This window comes from Amia ocellicauda, chromosome 3 (genome assembly GCF_036373705.1).
Source record: "Amia ocellicauda isolate fAmiCal2 chromosome 3, fAmiCal2.hap1, whole genome shotgun sequence".
NCBI lineage: Eukaryota > Metazoa > Chordata > Actinopteri > Amiiformes > Amiidae > Amia > Amia ocellicauda.
Window position 1 is genome coordinate 45,913,623 of NC_089852.1, and position 20,052 is coordinate 45,933,674.

Here is a 20,052-nt window from a genome sequence, read left to right on the forward strand (position 1 = left end):
ATAGCTACTGCAAAGTTAGATTATGGAAATATAAAACAGTAATAGGCGTCTCTCTGGCCTTTGGAATTTAGTTTAGGCAGTATGTTCTAAAAAAAAACTTTCATTACATATGCCCATTTGTCTGTGAAAAATGTATGAGCTGACTTGACTTTCCAGAATCTTTTCAGAGATTCGACTTGCTTGATTCAGGGCACCGACTTGACTTGTCTTGCTTGACTCTGTACACTACACCATACTGTTAAGACTTGACTTGAGATTTGGATGTTAAGACTTGAAACTTAATTGTGACTTGCATATGTGTGACTTCCCCCTCTGCTATTGACTGACCCTTTCTTTAAGATTCTTGCACTTTTAATGTGGGTTCACTGTGATGTTGCTGTAGTTGTACAGGGGAATACCATGATATGCCACATACACCACACATAGGCAGCTGGATACAAACTAACAACAGCAGTGGATGCCCATGAAAACCATGAAATGCAATAATAAATATATATTAGTTTCTTGAGAGCATCCTTATTCTGCAGTGGGATTGCCACTTGTTTGGGGCTGTGTGGCTCAAATATTGGTGGTTTTGAATCCAACTGAGGTCAAGCCACATACAGCAGCTGGATACAAACTAACTGTAAAATGAATGCACTGAGACTGACACTATGGTCCCAAGACCATGAAACGTGGGGCAGACAGCAGGCAGAGTGTTCTCAGCTGACCTCTGAGGGCTGACAGTGCGCTGGATAGATGGGGTGGGAGTGCCAGCAGCCTGGGGGATGTTTCAAACAACAAGTATTGAGAGACTTTAAATTATCCTTTGTCTTTGTTTTTGAGTGTGAAGGTTCAGAAATCCATGCAATAACATTTAGTTTACAAAATTGTATTAAGCACATTCAGATGTATGGCGAGCCTCTATAGATTTTGATGTCATGCTCACATTCTAAAACCAAAGTATCAAATATAATTATGATATTCCTATATGTATTATATGTACTGCAAATGAATAGTGGTTCATTATCTTATAATGAGATCTCTTGTGTATACAGCATGCTATATTGTTGACCAATCTCACAATAAATACTTCTCAGCTCTCATATGCACCATGCCAGAATACAAGAATGACAGGTAAGTAGCTACATTAATCTTAAGCAAGACGACTGAGCACCATTATTTCAGTTACATGTGGTACAAATGGTTTTCTCTATCTAATAATTTCATGAGCTAAATGAAAAATAAAGGGATTTTAAAATGTTACTTTATAATGAAAAACTGTTCAGACACTAAAGAACATCATATCATTTCCTTAAAAATGGCACAGTGAAACCTATATATTGATATTAATATACTATGCATTCTATGTAACATTAATTTATGTTTGCATGAGCATGTTATTATATTTACATGAACTGTATTTTTCATGAATTTTTCATATTTACATACTGTTAACTTAATTTCCATCTCTATCATGTTTAAACTGCTCTTTTTCTTACAGAATCTGAGACTACTGTAATTGTGGATCATGCCATTTACAAACCTTACAGCTGAAGCCATAACAGAATTTTACATCACTGGTTTCAAAGAGACTCAGAATCCAAAGGCAGTCGGATGCATCATTTTGATCATTTATTTACTGATTTTATTGGGCAGCAGCGCAAACATCTACATCATTGCAAGGGACAAGCGTCTGCACACCCCGATGTACTTCTTCATTTGCAGTCTCTCTGTTGTAGACATCATCAACAGCTCCAGTGTCAGCCCAACAATGATCCTGGTGCTATTAGCTGACATCACTGCAATCTCTTACAGGTCCTGTATTACTCAGATGACTCTTTACAACTTAGCTTTTGCAATGGAGAAGTTTACTCTTAGCTTGATGGCCTATGATCGGTTGGTTGCAATCTCCAATCCTTTGAGATATCACAGTATCCTCACAAAGACTCGTATAGTGCTATTAACAGTAGCATCATGGGTGCTGGGTTTTGCAATTATTGCAGGTCTTACAGGAATTGCTGATAGACTTCCTTACTGCCGAACGACTCTTTCATTTGCATTTTGTGACTATGGTGCTGTTGTTCTTGCAACTTGTGTTAATCCTGATGAATACTTTGTGATATCTACTGTTCTTGCCTTTTTCACTTTATTTGGTTCGTTTGCTTTGATTTTTACATCCTACCTTATGATAATCTTCACCGTGCTTAAAATTGCCTCCACAAAAGACAGGAAAAAGATGTACAGCACTTGTTCAAACCACTTAATAGTAGTTGCTTCCGTTTTTGTTCCTCCATTTGTCAGTATTATTGTGACACGTACAGGTTTGGTGTTGACCCTCACAGAACGAAATGTATTAACTATTTTCTCTTCTCTGGGCCCCTGCTTGGTGAATCCTTTTGTGTACTGCTTCAGAACAAAGGAAATTAGAAGTCAGCTTTTCAGAATATTCTAGGCTGTTGCTCCCCAAGAATAGCATGGCATCTGTAATTAAGTGTGGACAGGTTTTTATTTTAGACACCCCCTTAAAATTAATAGTTAATTAATACATTTAAAATATTTTGTAAGTCGCCCTGGACAAGGGCATCTGCTAAGAAATAAATAATAATAATAAAATATGTTTTACATCAATATTTGTTTCTAATTAGAAATACATAGCATGATTTTCAAAATGGGCAAACTTGCTTTAATTCATAAAACCTTATTCAGGTCAAGACATAAAATACTTCAAAGGACTGTGTCATGATTTAGTGAAGTTCACTGATTACTTAGCATGATGTAATGTTCTCTGAGGTCAGGGATGTGAACCCAGGTGCTGGGCAAGAAAGGAAAGTCAGACATGTAAGAGGTCTAGGGCTAGTTAACTGGGTAACGTAGACAGAGACAGGAATCAAGGTCGTTAATACAGGTGTGGGGTTGTGGGATCAGGCAAACAGTACAAACTGGGAAATCCAAACTAAAGTGTTCATAGAGAGAAGGCAAAAGGTCAGTAACACAGAACTAAACTATGAAGAAATGCATGGAAATGCTAAATCACAAGAGAAGGCAAGACTTCAAATTAACACAATATGTAACTTCATAGGTGTGTTGGTGGTTATGAATTAAAATTGGTTCTCACATCAGCTATCAGTACATAAATACACTGTTTTAAATTAATTTTAATTCCCACTTTCTCAGTGAAGAACCGGTATAAGTGTTTTATACTAACTGAATAAGGTTTTATATTAATATTAGCATAACAAATAATAGCATGTATACAGACCTAGCAAATTGGATTCATCAAGCTAGCAAAAGCCTACAAGGCGGTTGTTAAGGGTACATCCTCTAGAAGTTCCTCTGTCCGCTTTCACTTCTGTTTTTCTATGATAAGAGAACAACCCATGGATGTACAGCCCACAGGTTTCTGTCAGTTTGCTTAGTGTCTGTTTGTGGATTTCCTGTTCTTCTCTCAAGGCTGAAGATGTTACATTATAGTGATTGATTACCTCATTGGCCATCGTTAAAGAAAACTGGTATAGAAAAACGTGAAATTGGGCAATTTGTATGCTGTAACAGGAGGACACCTGCTTCCATGATGACCCCCCCACACCCCTCTCTCCAGAAGAACAGCCTACAAACTTTGCAGAACTTACACCTTTTAAAGCTTTTGATTGGATAAACAGTCACAGTACCTACGTAATTTTCCCTTTAAAACTGTATTCATTTCTTAAAAATGTAAAGTTTTTAAGTTTCACTGCGGGGTTGCCCCTCGCATGTGATTCTGCTGAGCTTGTTAAATAAATATATTTTTATCTGTACTTCTTAGACTTTTGATTCTTTTTGGGGCTCTTCATTCAGTTAAAGAAGTGATTCTATAATCTCAGGGCACATCTCTTGTAAACCACTTGCAAAAGAAGAAAAGTCTATTTTCACTTGATACTTTTAAGTACTGTATATCCAAATAATTAAATTTTAACCCAATTCTTTATCTGCTGACATTCACCTCATTTTACAGTGTCCTTACTTTTTATTGACCAAAACTAGGTTACCAGAGAGTTAAAGTCACATGCTTGAGTCACCTGAATTGCCAGACATCTTTATTGTATTATTTTCTATGTTTTCATGTTTAAATGCTTGAACAGATTTATGTTTTGTTAAAAAGTTATTTACACAAAAGTCTAAAAAAGAGTAAATAAAACACTGAAGCATTAAAAAACAGATTTCTATATCTTTTATCATTGTGGAAAATGTATGTAGACTACACAATCGTTTAAGTTCAGGGGATCACACACTTAACAACTGATCTGAAATCTTTTGACACAGCCTCAAAACTCCCGAAATCTTGTGGAAAAATGTGTGATTTATCCAGTGAAAAAGTAAACAAACATGGACTTGGACATTTACAGGTCAGGTTCATGTAGCGCAGTTCTGCGCTGCTCCACCAATGGGATCGGTGGAATTCTGCAGATCTGTGCGGAAAGTGACCACAAGCTTGCTGCTGTTGCTGTTTGCGTTCATCTCTGAGGACAAAGTAAAAAGCGTAGTGAAAAGAAGATGTGGATGAAGACATGACTGGGGAAGTGAGGGCAATAGGCTATATATTCTGCTGTGAGATCTGGAGATGAGCAACAGTCAAAAGCAATGCAAGAACAGGCTTAATAATGCTGTTAGACAAAGGAGGAAGATAGATCATTGGTGTGGAGCTGAATGATCTTTCAGACTTGTAACGGTCTAGAGTACTGTATAAAGTGTAGGCTATTCTGGGTGGCTTTTGCTTCAGCTGTAAATCATATTGCACCTAGGGGATAATAAAGCCCTCTAATACTACTACTAGGCTATATCCATCCCATGATCATCGCATTGTATATATTGATATTCTAGGCTACACTTCGGCTGGTGGGCTACTACCCTCAGCCCCTCGGACCCCGGACCCCGCGTCACCCTGTGTCCCAGGAAACCCAGCACACACGGTGTGGTTAAGCCTACGGGTTCCCAGAAGGTGTTCATTTACACAACTACATAGGGCCTTCCTTGTTAGGCCACCCTTGTGTATAGTCAGTGCTGTTTCCGTAGAGGCCACCCAGGCTGGACCTGTGCAGCCCGCTGCATATGTTGTCACGGGTATGCATGTGTGTTACTCTGCTAACCTGTTGTATACAGTTCATGGAGCTGGTCTCCCCATGACCTGTTTTGTGTATGCTTCTTGGCCACAACACAGTAGAGCTTGCTGTTGCCCACTCCTTTATGTGCCAGGCCAGAGGGAGCTGCTCCTGTGATAAGTGAGGGTGCATAAGCTCGGCTCCTGTTGCCCTGCTTCCTTATTTAGCTTTGCTGTCACTGTATAGCTTGTCGTTACTCCTCTCCTACCTGTGCTAGTTGAGCAGGAGGTGACTGCTCCTGTGTTAAGTGAAGGCACAAGAGCTGTCTTGTTGCTCCACTTTGTATACTTTGCAGAGTAGAGCTGCTATCGCCCCACCCCTAGCCGCTAGTTGGCAGAAGATGAGTGCTCCTGTGTTCAGCAGAGGGTACACGAGCAGATCTCCTGTCAACCCCGGTCCGTATATGGTCTTAGTATTGTTGAAGGTGAGGGTTGAGGTGCTATTTGCCCTCCCCTGTCTGCATTACTGTTCCCAATAGAGTGTGACTGATGTCCTTACTCCTGGGTAAGTAACTGCAGTTTCTGAAGGGAGCTCAACAGCTACGGCCTCCTCTCACCCCTTCACTGCCCACATGGTGCTTGATGTGGTGCTGGATGCACTTTCCCAAGACCCATTTGTGCCACTGAATTCAGCTGAGCTGAAGTTAGTTGTCACTAAAGATTACGTTTGTGCTGGCAATCAGCTCTGCAAAACACGTGAGCGAGTAACACGTCCTGTCCGTACACCCATCTTGTGTCCGTTTTGCGGGAGATGGCTCCACGGTCACGCTATGGCCTAACCCTGCATTCCTCCCAAAAGTGCTGTCTCCTTTTTAATGTAAACAGGCCTATTGAGTTGATAGCTTTCATCCTCCTCCCTTCTCTTCAGAGCAAGAGAGTTGGCTTCACCTGCTCTGCCCTGTGCGGGCCCTCAGGTGCTTTTTGGAACGCACTAAGGATAATAGACACTCAAACTAACTGCTCATGTCTTATGGAGTGCGGACACAGGACCAGGCGCTTTCAAAGCAGCGCTTCTCATGTTGGATTGTGGACACTATTACCATGGCCTACGAGTCCACTGGGACCCCGGTGCCTGGACACCTGGTACTGTTCAGTTGAGTGAAATTGCTCCTGTGCTGAGCGGAGGCGGCATGAATGTTCCTGCTGTCTGATTTATTGTTGTGCTCAGCTGTGGCTACTCCAGTGTCTGACTAGACAGCTGTATATTATGTTGAATTACAGTGGGTCTGTGGCCCCTCTCCTGTGGGTAGTGCAGGGGGCGCAAGAGTTGCTCTGCTTGTCCTGCGCTGTGTATGATATGAGTAGATCTGTGGCCTCACTCCTAGCTGCGCTAGTAGAGCAATCGGCCTTTGCTACTGTGTAAGTGGAGAGCGCAAGAGTTGACCTTTGAAGTCCCGCTTTTTATATGCTTGTTGTAGACAGTTCCCAGAAAGAACGTGACAGCAGTCCTCGCTCCTGGGCAGCCCAGCTGTGGCTCCAAGGCCCCCTAGCTGTACGCCTCAGGGCAGGCTCCATAATCAGCTCACTGCCTCCTCCCTTGTGACGGTTCTGTTATAGCGTAATCCCTGCCCTTGGGCAGTGCTTCCAACTTGAGAGATAATGATAGGTTGCGAATGCAACCTGTTATCGGAATAAGGAAGCACTGCCCAAGGGTTGCAAGATTGCTAGGGAGTTCAAGTCTCCCAGCAAAAGAGGAAGTTCCTGTGCAGACATCACGTCTTATACAAATAGGAAGTAGGAAGGGACCTGTTTTGAGTGACATCCACATGAGCCATTGACAGCTTTGATATAGAGATATTTCGATTGGGTTCCAATGGAAGTGCGCTGAAACCCCTCCCCCTTGGGTAGTGCTTCCTTTTTCAGATAACCGGGGTTATTTGAAGTATTTCAATAAATACTTATGAAAATCAAATATTCATGTTTATTCTTCCTGTTTATTTTTATTTTTCTTCAATCAGTTCAATAGTTTAGTGTGGCCTTAGCTTTAGGACAACAACCTTCCACCTGCTATAAAGGGGAAGGGCTTTTAAAAAATCAAATATAAAATAATCAAACAGAACGTAAAACTAACATCATTGTTCTTCTTGTCTTGAGAATAAATCGCTGTGCTTAAAACATCTCGTTCAATTCGTCTTTCCCAAACAAAAACGTTAATCTTCCCAAAATTAGAAATGGACCGCCAAGATCGTTAAGGAGCAAATATTTTACAGTGCATGAAATACATTTTCTGAACAAAGAAAATATCACAGAAACATGTTGACATGTAGATACATTTTAATGATTTTATAGTAAATTTGTAATTCCAACTTTCCCATCTTGTTTGAGGCTTTCAGCATGAAGCTTTTTTTTAAAGTTGGAACATGGAGTAGACACGATTTTCCTTGCTCCAGCTCCAGGAAAAATCCTGCTGCTCCAAAGCCCTGCATGTATTACTTACTCTGGGCTATATTAAATATATATTGTAGCTCGCATCTGGGATTTGGAGGAGAAATATTGTTTTTAGCTGCAATTCTCAGCACTCTGGCTCAAATTAAATAATTACCTGTATAATTATTTGAAAGTGTAGAAGGAAGGTTTGAATTTCTCTATTGCAAGGCTTCACAGCTAGTATACTTAAAAAAGATATGTCAAGATTAGTGGACTCATGCTAAGAATTATGTTTGTCGGGGAGACGTTGTCAAACTGTGTGATTTAATTTCATTTTCCATGATCTATGCATTAGCATGGGAACTGTCCTCACTGAAGAAATATTTTCTGCTTAGTTTGCTTAAAAACAGAAATTACTTAATTATTATATTTTTTCTTCTCTTGTGTATACATACACTCACCTAAAGGATTATTAGGAACACCTGTTCAATTTCTCATTAATGTAATTATCTAACCAACCAATCACATGGCAGTTGCTTCAATGCATTTAGGGGTGTGGTCCTGGTCAAGACAATCTCCTGAACTCCAAACTGAATGTCTGAATGGGAAAGAAAGGTGATTTAAGCAATTTTGAGCGTGGCATGGTTGTTGGTGCCAGACGGGCCGGTCTGAGTATTTCACAATCTGCTCAGTTACTGGGATTTTCACGCACAACCATTTCTAGGGTTTACAAAGAATGGTGTGAAAAGGGAAAAACATCCAGTATGCGGCAGTCCTGTGGGCGAAAATGCCTTGTTGATGCTAGAGGTCAGAGGAGAATGGGCCGACTGATTCAAGCTGATAGAAGAGCAACTTTGACTGAAATAACCACTCGTTACAACCGAGCTATGCAGCAAAGCATTTGTGAAGCCACAACACGTACAACCTTGAGGCGGATGGGCTACAACAGCAGAAGACCCCACCGGGTACCACTCATCTCCACTACAAATAGGAAAAAGAGGCTACAATGTGGTCTGATGAGTCTCGATTTCTGTTGAGACATTCAGATGGTAGAGTCAGAATTTGGCGTAAACAGAATGAGAACATGGATCCATCATGCCTTGTTACCACTGTGCAGGCTGGTGGTGGTGGTGTAATGGTGTGGGGGATGTTTTCTTGGCACACTTTAGGCCCCTTAGTGCCAATTGGGCATCGTTTAAATGCCTACCTACCTGAGCATTGTTTCTGACCATGTCCATCCCTTTATGACCACCATGTACCCATCCTCTGATGGCTACTTCCAGCAGGATAATGCACCATGTCACAAAGGTCGAATCATTTCAAATTGGTTTCTTGAACATGACAATGAGTTCACTGTACTAAACTGGCCCCCACAGTCACCAGATCTCAACCCAATAGAGCATCTTTGGGATGTGGTGGAACGGGAGCTTCGTGCCCTGGATGTGCATCCCGCAAATCTCCATCAACTGCAAGATGCTATCCTATCAATATGGGCCAACATTTCTAAAGAATGCTTTCAGCACCTTGTTGAATCAATGCCACGTAGAATTAAGGCAGTTCTGAAGGCGAAAGGGGGTCAAACACAGTATTAGTATGGTGTTCCTAATAATCCTTTAGGTGAGTGTATGTCTTTTTGTATCAAGTTAGAGAAACTTGATGCACTATTCCTCTCCATGCTGCGTGAAATTAAGGTACACAATAACCCAATAGAAGGATGAGTTTCTTCCACAAAAGAAAGGGACACTGATTAGTGAAAAGTATGTATGCTCAAAGGAATGCTGTGCTGCAGGCCTTTATTATTATATTATTTTTAACATTCTCTTTTGTAAACTAAAATAGTGAATCTAAAAGAATCTAAAATTGTCAACATGGTATTCAAGGGAGGGCCAGTTATGCAAGGCTTGAGTTTTACTGTAATGATTTTTAACATTTAATTTTAAAATGAATTTAATCACTTTGCACTATTACGAATCTGTGCATAGCGGGTTGAGCAAAGCAGCGAATACCTGTACCTATACATTACTTTTGAGATGTCTGCATATATTACAGGGCCATGATCCCTAATGTGTGAGAAAAAGTTGTATATATTAACACCAAAAGCACATACCAGTGTTCTACAACATCTAAAAAAAGGATCCATCTTTAGACACTACGCTGTTTTTAGTTTTTTATCATATCCAAAGTAAATGCACAGTTTGTGAGTTAGATGGGAGATTCTGTTAGTATTATAAACACAAGATAGGATTATATCGATATGTCATAATCCAGTTAAGTTTCGAAAGTAATGCAGGACCAGTAGTCCTCCTGTCACAGAAAGGTCATATACCATGTGTACCGTAAATTAGTATAATCGCTTTGCAGTGAGATATGAATGGTATCTGTAATGTATGAAAGCCACTGTAAACTGTAAAACCTGTAATCTGCCCATGCCTACTATATTTAATAACCTGTTACTACAGACAGGAAATGCTCAATAAATGAACAACAGAATTGCCAAATGTGACTAAAAGCAGCTTAAGTCAGAGCAGCTTTCGGAGAAAAGAGAAAAGTGTGAAATAAAGCCAAAGGCAGATTCAAACCATGAAAATAACAATATATGTTGAATGTGAAATTAAACATAGACGAGAATCATTTGATTTTGACTGTTAGAATTAGAATTGCATATGAAAACAGCTTTAAAGTGTTCTGTTTTGCAATGTACCACTCTGCAAGGCTGAGGGCTGGTTTTCAAATTAGCTCTAATCATGTTAGTAGTCAAAGACTAGTGCTAATCAAGTGATCTGTGTAACCAGCCATGAGAGAGCAAGTTTTGTGCAGTTTGCATTAAACCTCGATCATCTTGACACAAGCGCACTTATCACCTGATCACTGTTTTTGCTAGCAGGCTGCACTCCATCCAGACCTTTTTAATCCAATAATAACCAGTCAAGGCTGATGGCTACTTGCTATACACATTGCAACCTTGCAGTGGTGGAAGAGCTTGTATGTTCCAATCAATCTGCAAGCCATGCTGTCGGAAGCCTTGCTCCTGGTAGGGTCACTCATGGTGGTAGGGTCAAAGGAAAGGTTTGAGAATAAAAGCACTCCAAATCTGTGTTGGGGGCACACAAAACACACCGAGTTCTGGCAACTCCATGCAGCCTCTGTCTTCCTGAAGGTCATTTTGAATCCTCTCTTGCCACCAGATATCAGAGGACAAGGCCATGTTCTGTGGAGAAAGGAATTATGCCCCCCCTACTTCACATTAAATCCACTCATTGCGCAGGCTTCTGCTTCCACAGTATAAGTCCTTCAGCAATGGAATAAAGTGACGGGGACAGGTCAAGGATGTGACTGGATCAACTTGTTTCCTGCATGGAGGCAGTGCAGGTATGATGGTCATTGTGAAGATGGGATCTGGGAACAGCATCTTCTCTCAGCAGCTTCCATGTGTCTTAATAGCCCTCTTTAGGGTCCGCACTGCTCACCCATGGTCAGGGGAGGGGTCTAGAAAAGGTGACCCAAACACTGCCTGTTCCCTGACACCTGGGTGGTTAGCCACAGCAGTCGAGGCATCCCCCACTAATAAAATACACGTTGATCTTGGCTGCCTGGAATGTCCACACTTTCCTGGACACCTGTGGTGGGACTGACAAGGCCTCCTATACAGATTGCTCTTGTTGCTCATATAACTCAGGCCATGTATGGTGCTGAATGCTGGACTAACCACGGGATTATCAGATCCAAACTCAACCTGAGGATCTGACCACCTCACAAGAAGCAACCACCCCAAAAGAAACTTAATTGCAGGGCTTTTGAGTCTCCAGACATTCTGACAGACTATCATCAGAGACTGTCAGTGGGGATTGCTCCAATTGAGGAGGAATGCACTCCTGACAGTGCCTCTGACCTTGATACTGAGTGGACAACAGCTTTCCTCAAATTCAGTCTCTCTTGGGTTCAAAACACAAAGTCCTCAAAGCCCATCTTTCCAACCCCTAGTCTCCAGCCCTCCTCACCACCTGGAAAGGTGCTAATGCTGAGACCTAGAAACAACTTATGGAAAATGGCTCATGGAAAATTAGTATTGGCTCAGAAAAGCTAATGAAATCCAGTGCCTTACAGGTACAAACAACAGCTATGCTTTCTACATGGCAATCAGAACTCTTTATGGCCCTATAAATCATACCATCATCCCTTTCAGGACAGATGATGGCTCTGTGCTAATCAGAGAAAGGCAGCAAATCCTTGAGCGCTGGGCTGAACATTTCAACACACTCCTTAATAAAATAAACTCATCCGAGCCTTCAGTCTTGGATTCACTTCCAGCTTTATCCACAGTACGCTCATTGGATGAACCTCCAAAGTTCTCAGAGACCTTCTCAGCAATCAGAAACCTGAAGAACAACAAGAACTCCAGCCCCAACAGAATACCTGCAGAGATACTCAACAAGGGTGGATATCTTCCTACAAGATTATCACTATCTACAAAAAGAAGGGCGACTAATCGGTATGTGGAAACAGCTGTGGCATTTCACTACTCTCTGTCGCTGGTCCTAGCAAGAGTCATGCTGTCTCGTCTCACAACTCACATCACTGAGACAATCCTTCCGGAAAGGAAGGAACACACAGTGTGGGTTCAGAAAAGACAGAAGTACATCAGATATGATTTTTGTTGCTTGGCAGATCCAGGAAAAATGCAGGGAGCAAAACATGGACCTCGACATTGCCTTCACCGACCTTACAAAGGCCTTTGACACTGTTGATTGGGTAATCCTTTGGACACTTCTCAGCAAGTTCAAAGTCCCTCCCAAAATCAATACTGTCCTGAAGCAGTTCCACGATGGCATGGAAGCTTGCCTACTCATAGGAGGATTGCAGTCTTCCTCATTCCCAGTGAATGCAGGGTTGCGTACTGGCTCCAGTAAGGATGCAAAGTTAGTCTTCTGGCACCGGAAGACTGGAGAAGTCTGGAGGGGATGTATGTAGAGGTCAGTGTCTGAAGGGAGCTTGGTGCAGTCTGGTTGAGACAGCGGTAGGTGAGGGTAAATGTCTTGAACTGGATGTCTGCCGGAATTGGATGCCAGGGTAGGGAGCGTAGCAGTTAAGTAGCGTGTGCGAATCAGGGCAGAGAGAATTCCAGACGAGTTGAAGTGGGCGGGTAGTAGTTGCAGGTAGGCCAGCCAGGAGGGAGTTGCAGTAGTCCAGGCAGGAGAGGACCAGGGACTGGACAAGCAGCTGACTTGAGTAGTCAGTGAGGAAGGATCGGATTGAGATGGAGAGATCAGTGGAAGGTGAGGAGTGGGGGGAAGAGGAGATCAGATTTGGAGAGGTTGAGCGAGTGCATCCAGGTGGAGATAGCAGATAATTAGGAAGAGATGCAAGAGGGAATGAGAGGGTCAGAAGAGGGAAAAGACAGGAAGATATGGGCATCATCTGCGTAAAATTGGTAAGACAAAACTTGGGATTCAATGAGGGGGCCCAGGGAGCATATGTAGAGAGAGAATTGCAGGTGTCCCTGGACGGAGCCTTGGGGTATGCCTGTGAGGAGAGGTTGGGGGGTGGATGAGGAACCTTGCCATGTCACTTGGTAGGTCCAGTTGTTGAGGTAGGAGGAGAACCAGATGAGAGCAGTTCCAGGTGAGAGGGCGGACAGGATGAAATGTAAGAGGACAGAGGGAATCAAGGGAGGAGGTGAGAGAGGAGAACAAAGAGGAAGATGGGAAAAACAATGGAAGATAGGAGAGTGAGAACTGTGGAGGCCAGGGTGGAGGGGGAGATGTCCAGGGGTGTCATGGAGAGCTTAGAAGGGGAGTGGCCTTTTGAGAAGACAAGATCCAGCTGGTGGCCTGCCCTGTGAGTGGGGGGAGATGGGGAGAGAGAAAAGTTAAAAGAGTGGAAGAGGGGAAGAAATCCAGCAGAGTAGGAGGGGTTGGAGAGGTGGATGTTGAAGTCTCCCAGGAGGATGGTGAGTGAGGGGAGGGAGGAGAGGAGGAAGTTGAGTTTGTACAGCAAGGAGACGAGTGGACCAGGAAGGTGGTAAAGAACAAGAAGGAAGAGGTGAGAGGGAGAGGTGAGTTCTACTGCATGGGATTTTAAGCTGTTAGTTGAGATCGAGGAGAGAAAGTGGGGAGCAGCAGTCCTGTCCCTCCTCCCCGCATGGTAGGATGAAGGAAGTGGGATGGGACAAACAGAGGATATGGCAGTAGTGGTGGTTGAGTTCTCAAGGGAGATCCATGTCTCGGTGAGAGCGAGGAAATCCACAGAGAGGTGGTAGGCAAAAGTGGAGATGAAGTTGGCCTTGTTGGAAGCTGAGTGGCAGTTCCACAGACCTCCTCTGAGGCGACTAGAGGGGAGGGAGGAGGAGGGGAGAGGCAGAGAGATGAGGTTCAAGGGATTAGGGAGGCTGTGGTGAGCAGGTGCGTGTCGACAGGCAGGAGAGAGTAGGACAGGAATCTTAGAGATAGACATAGCTCTGTGGTGTTGATGTGCAGCGTCTCAACACAGTCTTCTCCTTGCTCGAGTCTAGAGCTAGAGTCCCTGCCCAGAAGGGGAGCAGTGAAGGCTGCTGGCACTGACTGCTGGTGCAGAGGTCCTGTGGGCTGTTAAATTAAGAGAGTAACTAATTAGGAGAGTACACACCTGTGTTGCATTGAATTACACTGCTTTGTCAGGATCGCACAAGTCTCTCCCTAGTGCCACGAAATTCCGAACTCCTGCAAAGTCAGGAATGCTAATAGCACAATTAACAGCTGGTTCTGATTGCAGATGGGGCGGTGCCAATGCACAGTTACACTGAACAATAGCTTGCAACAATACTAATAATACTACTACTAATAATAGTTAGTAATAATAGTAATGCAACCATTTCTGATTACAGAAACTGCGTCATATTATAAAAGTGTGCTAAGTAAGTCAATAACTAACTAACAAACAGTAGCTGCTGTTATTGCAATACAAGTGTAATATACAGTACTGTGCAAAACTTCTAGGCAGGTGTGAAAAATTGCTGTAAGTAAGAATGCTTTCAAAAATAGATATGTTAATAGATTATATTTATCAATTAACTAAATGCAAAGTGAGTGAACAGAAGATAAATATACATCAAATCGATAGTTTGCATATGCAACCCTGGTTATCTGAAAAAGGAAGCACTGCCCAAGGGGGAGGGGTTTCTGTGCACTGCCGTAGGAGCCTGATCAAAATGTCACTCTATCAAAGCTGCCATTGGCCCCTGCGCTCGTCACTCAGAACAGGTCCCTTCCCACATCCTGTTCTATAAAATGTGATGTTAGCGCAGGTTCGTCCTCTTTTGCCGGGAGCCAGAACTCCCGCGCGACCTTGCAACCCTTGCAATCAAGTCGGAAGCACTGCCCAAGGGGGAGGGGTTACTGTATAACAAAACCGTCGCAAGGGAGGAGGCAGCGAGCTGATAAGGGAGCCTGCCCCAAGGTGCACCGCTAGGGGATCTCGGCAACACAACTCCAGACAGTAACCTCAGGGGCCCCGTAGGGCCACACCTGAGCCATCCAGGAGCGAGGACTGTAGTCACGCTCTACCAAAAACTGTCTGCAATCAGCATATACAAAGCGGGGCTACAGAGGTTAACTCTTAAGCCCTCTGCTTACAAGAGCAAGTCCGGCTGCTCTACTAGTGCAGCTAGGAGCGAGGCTGTAATCTACTTGCACAATGTCTGGTGCGGGCAATCAAGCACTTGTGTGGCCTCTGCGCAACATCATGGCAGTGGACCCCTGATCCAATAGGAGCGGGGCCACAGACCCAATGAGAAAAATTCAATATAATACATAGCTGGCTAGTCAACAGAGTAGCTAAGCTGAACAATCTACAACATATACATATCATGTGACAGCAAGACCTTCATGCTGTCAGCACGCAGCACAAGAGCATCCAACTCAACTAAACATTACAGAGTGGAAGAGCTCCATTGTGCTGATAATTTAGATTTCGTACAAACAAACTATATACAGCACGGGGCGCAGGAACAAACTCAGGCGCCACCCATGGAACAACAGGTGCAGTTGACAGCTGTCGAATAGCACAGCTAATGCAGGGCAACTACAGCTCTTACTGTGTGAATACCTTGCTCTATGGCGTAATACAGCCAGAGCGGGCCACAGACCTGCTGACCAATATATACAGAGCGGGGCACAGGCCAGACGCGTGCACCACCGCAACACAATTATAATGAACAAACTATATAAAGACAGCATGCCTGTAGGCCGCATGACAAACCCTGGGAACACATCGACAGGGCTGTCTATAAATCCAGGAGCAGCTCGCGTGGGTGGTCGACTGGAGGGTATATTCCGGTGGAAGGGAAAAACACGGTTCACTAGCTCCCTCAGGATGCAATTACAGTGGCAGACTGGGAAAGGAACGGCAGGAGCCAGAGCCCGTATCCTATGGGGACTCGACTGCAGCTAACACTGGGTTCCCAATGGAAGTGACCGGTCCCATCACGTCCAGCCTGTAGAACCGGGCAAATGTAAGCGGTGAGGCCCAAGCTGCAGCCTCACAAATGTCTGCCAAGGGGGCACCTTGAAAAAGGGTTTATGATGTGGCAATGCCTCGAGTCGAGTGAGCCACCAGGTGATCAGGCACCGGGGTCCCGGTGGACTCATAGGCCATTGTAATGGTGTCCACAATCCAATGCGAGAGGCGCTGCTTTGAAAGCACCTGGCTCTGTGTCTGCACTCCATAAGACACAAACAGTTGGTCTGAGCGCCGAATGTCCAAATAGCACCTGAGGGCCCGCACAGGGCAGAGCAGGTGAAGCCGACTCTCTTGCTATGAAGAGAAAGGAGGAGGATGAAAAACCATCAACTCAATAGGCCTGTTGACATGAAATGGAGACAGCACTTTCGGGAGGAACGCAGGGTTAGGCTGTAGCTTGACCCTGGAGCCATCTCCCGCAAACGCACACACGATGGGTGTACAGACAGGGCGTGTAACTCGAGGTGATTGCGAGCAAAAATGCACCAGTGACACCAGCTTCAGCTCAGCTGAGTTCAGTGGTTCAAATGGGGCTTGGAAAAGTGCATCCAGCACTACATCAAGACGCCATGCGGGCAGTGAAAGGGTTCGAGGAGACCGTAGCTGTCAAGCTCCCTTTAGAAACTGCACAGCCAGAAAATGAGTCCCAGGAGGCTCGCCATCAATCCGGACATGACATGCGGAGATGGCTGCCAGATACACTTTGAGCGTGGACGGGGACTTGCCCTGGTTCAACAGCTCTTGTAAAAACTGTAATATGACCCCAATGGGACAAGGAATTGGGTCTTGTCCACCGTCTTGGCACCAGGTGCTAAACTTCTGCAAGCGGTAGGAATACTACGACCTTGTAGAGGGAGCTCTCACGACTGAATAGTGGCAACTACCGCGTCCGACAGACCCCAGGAAATCAACCACTCCCGCTCAGGGGCCAGGCCCAGAGCTGGAGGAGGCCCGGTTTTGGGGTGCTAAAGCATGCCCTGCACCTGGGACAACAAGTCCGCTCTCACTGGGAGCTGCCAAGCCTCTCCGTGGAGGAGGGCGATCAGGTTTGCGAACCAGAATCTGCGAGGCCACCGTGGGGCTATCAGCAGAACTGTCGCTCGTTCTCTCCTGACCTTCTCCAGGACCACCAGGAGACAGGAGACAGCGTGGCCATGTGTGAGCTAGCGCGTCAATCCCTAGGGCTCCTGAGCGGTCTTGAACGGAGAACCATAGTGGGCAATGTGTGGACTCTGCCGAGGAAATGAGATCCACGTCCGCTCTGCCAAACCGGCTCCACAGTTGTTTTACCACAAGTGAGGTGGAGGTGCCATTCTGAGACCGGGGGGCCTCCCTGAGAGAGGAGATCCACCGCTGTGTTGGACAGGCCTGGGAGGTGAACTGCTCTGATGGAGCGGAACCGTGGCTGCGCCCACAGAAGCAGACGACGTGTTAGACAGTATAGTCTGTGCGACCGGAGACCTCCTTGCCTGTTGATATAGGCAACCACTGGTGTGTTGTCCATACGAACCAGCGTATGTGTGTCCCGCAGGACTGGCAGGAAATGAGACAGTCCAAGGAATACTAACAGGATATTGATATGGAGGGTCCGTGCGGGCTCCGTACACCTGCCTCGGACTCCACGTCCGTTGCAGACTGCTCCCCAACCAGGGGCCAGGACGGCAAGCCTGGGGGGGGTCACCTGCCTGCCAGTAAGACGCTGGCTGAGATCGTCAGGTGGGTGGGGTTGTGGCCTGGGCTGTGGCCTGGGAGCCGCGGTAGGGGGACCTCCCCTCTGGCGAGCTGCAGCAGACGGCCTGCGTTGCTGGACCTGAGGTCCTGGTGAGATAGGGGCATCCATGAGGTGAGTCCTGTCCACCTCAGGGACCCGCCGTGCCTGGGACAGCCAAAGCTGGCGGCACACTGTCACAATGGCTGCCAGGGATCGCCCTGTCGCACTTGCCCCCTGGCGCATCACCGTGACCAGCTGATCCGCCGCTGCCGCTATCTCCGAGATTGGGGGCGGGGTTGGTGATGCACCATGTTGCTCCGAGGGCTCCGCCAGCTGAGCCAAGTACAAGGCCAGCAGGCGTTCAGTATTTCGGAGGCAAGCCGCTTGGGCTCCAGCCTCATACGCCCTTCGGAGCAGCGTCTCCGTAACGTGACTGCCTGTCCGCTGAGCCCTACCTCTTTCACTGACGGCATGGCGTGAGGAGGCCAGCGAAGACTCAGAAGAGGGGGAGGGAGCCCGGGGGTGTCGCTCCGCCGCTCTTCCTTGTCGCTCACATGCACACACGGGGGGGCACGACTGTCTCCGTCCCTGCAGCCCTGGAGGAGGAGACGGAGAGGCTCGGGAAGAGGTGGAGATCCAGGACCCCTGAGGTCCCCCCGTCACTCGCCGGTGTGGGGGATCTCTGGATGCGGCGGTGATTGCGGCAGTGCCCGGTGAATGGCAGACCTCCAGGTGTGCCGTAGCGGACCCGGAAGTCATAGCCAAAGTCGCGGCAAGAGGAGCTCATCACTGAGCCTAGCGCACATGCGCGTGTACAGGGAAACGTGCAGCAGAGGCACCGGTCAGTGTTTGCACCGGGGGCACACAACAACTGAAACGCCTCTGCAACAAGTGGAGCACCTAGCGGGCCCGCCGCTGTAAGTGCGTCTCCACGCGGCAACGTTTATATACATGGGGCGCTGCCGGGCAGCTGGGCCTCGGATTTTACTGCCGCTGCTAGCGCTCCTACTGTGGAGGAAAAAGCCATGTGGACAAAAAACCAAGACAGCAAGCAGTCGGAATATATAAGGCACTATATAAACACGACTATTATTTTTAAAGTGTGCTATTTGTAACCGAAACTGAAACTGAAAGTGCACCGGAGCCCCGGAGCGCAGACAGAATAGAGTCGGATTAACTATCAATAATAACCAATAGTACAGCCGTGAAGTCAGCCAACCGAACAGCAATAATAATTATTGTAAACAATAATAATATGGTCTAATGCGCAAACAAGACACAGAGAGCTCACGTTCTCGGATCCAGGTGAAGTGGCAAAAAAGGATGAACCTGCGCTGATGTCACGTTTTATAGAACAGGATGTGGGAAGGGACCTGTTCTGAGTGATGAGTGCAGGGGTCAATAGCAGCTTTGATAGAGTGATGTTTCGATCAGGTTCCTACGGCAGTGCGCAGAAACCCCTCTCCCTTGGGCAGTGCTACTTGAAAGATAACAATATTTGGTGTGACCACCCTTTGCCTTCAAAACAGCATAAATTCTTTTAGGTACACTTCCACACAGTTATTGAAGGAACTCGGCAAGTAGGTTGGCCCAAACATCTTGGAGAACTAACCACAGTTCTTCTGTGGATTTAGGCAGCCTCAGTTGCTTCTCTCTCTTCATGTAATCCCCGACAGACTCGATGATGTTATAATAAATGCTGGACCTACCTTCCCATAGTTGCTCCCGTGTCGGCATGTCAGTAAATATTTTATTTTCTGTACTTCGAAGCCTTCACTTCTTTAAAAGGATTTTCAGTATCCATCAACATTATGTATTTTTCTGACTGCCATTACACTCCTCTCACATAACTCTCTCTGCTCAGACAATGGTATCTATTTGGATAGGAGCTTATTCAACATCAGCCATCTGCAAGCCCTCACCAGGACCTCAATCTCCAGCATTCATGAGCTGCAATATGTGGACAACTATGCCCTTCTGGCCCATTGCCAAACATCACTGCAACATGCATTGGATGTTCTGTCTTCAGTGTACTGCTCCATGGGCCTTCTGGTGAACACACAGAGAAAACAGAAAACAGATAGTAAGAAATTTCTAGTAAGAAATCCTCCAGCAAATATTCCCAAACTAGCAAACCCCCTCTGTTCACCATCGAAACCACTCCTCACAAGGTCATTCAGCAGTTTTGCTATCTTGGAAGCACCCTAGCACCTTCTTGCCTCATCGATGATGACATACAGGCACATATAAAAAAAGACCACTGCAGCTTTTGGTGGACTGCATTCCCAAGTTTTCGAGAACAGCAATCTTAAAACATCAACAAAGGTTACAATTTACCAAACATGTATTTGTCTACATTATAATA

General features: G+C 45.5%; 1 protein-coding gene across 1 annotated transcript; it reads left to right on the plus strand.

Annotated features, from left to right (window-relative positions):
• The first annotated feature begins 1,510 nt into the window (after positions 1-1,510).
• LOC136747214 (olfactory receptor 5G26-like) lies at positions 1,511-2,434 on the plus strand. Its single transcript, XM_066700164.1, has one exon. It carries the CDS (start codon positions 1,511-1,513, stop codon positions 2,432-2,434), a length of 924 nt encoding a protein of 307 aa, XP_066556261.1.
• Positions 2,435-20,052: the final 17,618 nt, after the last annotated feature.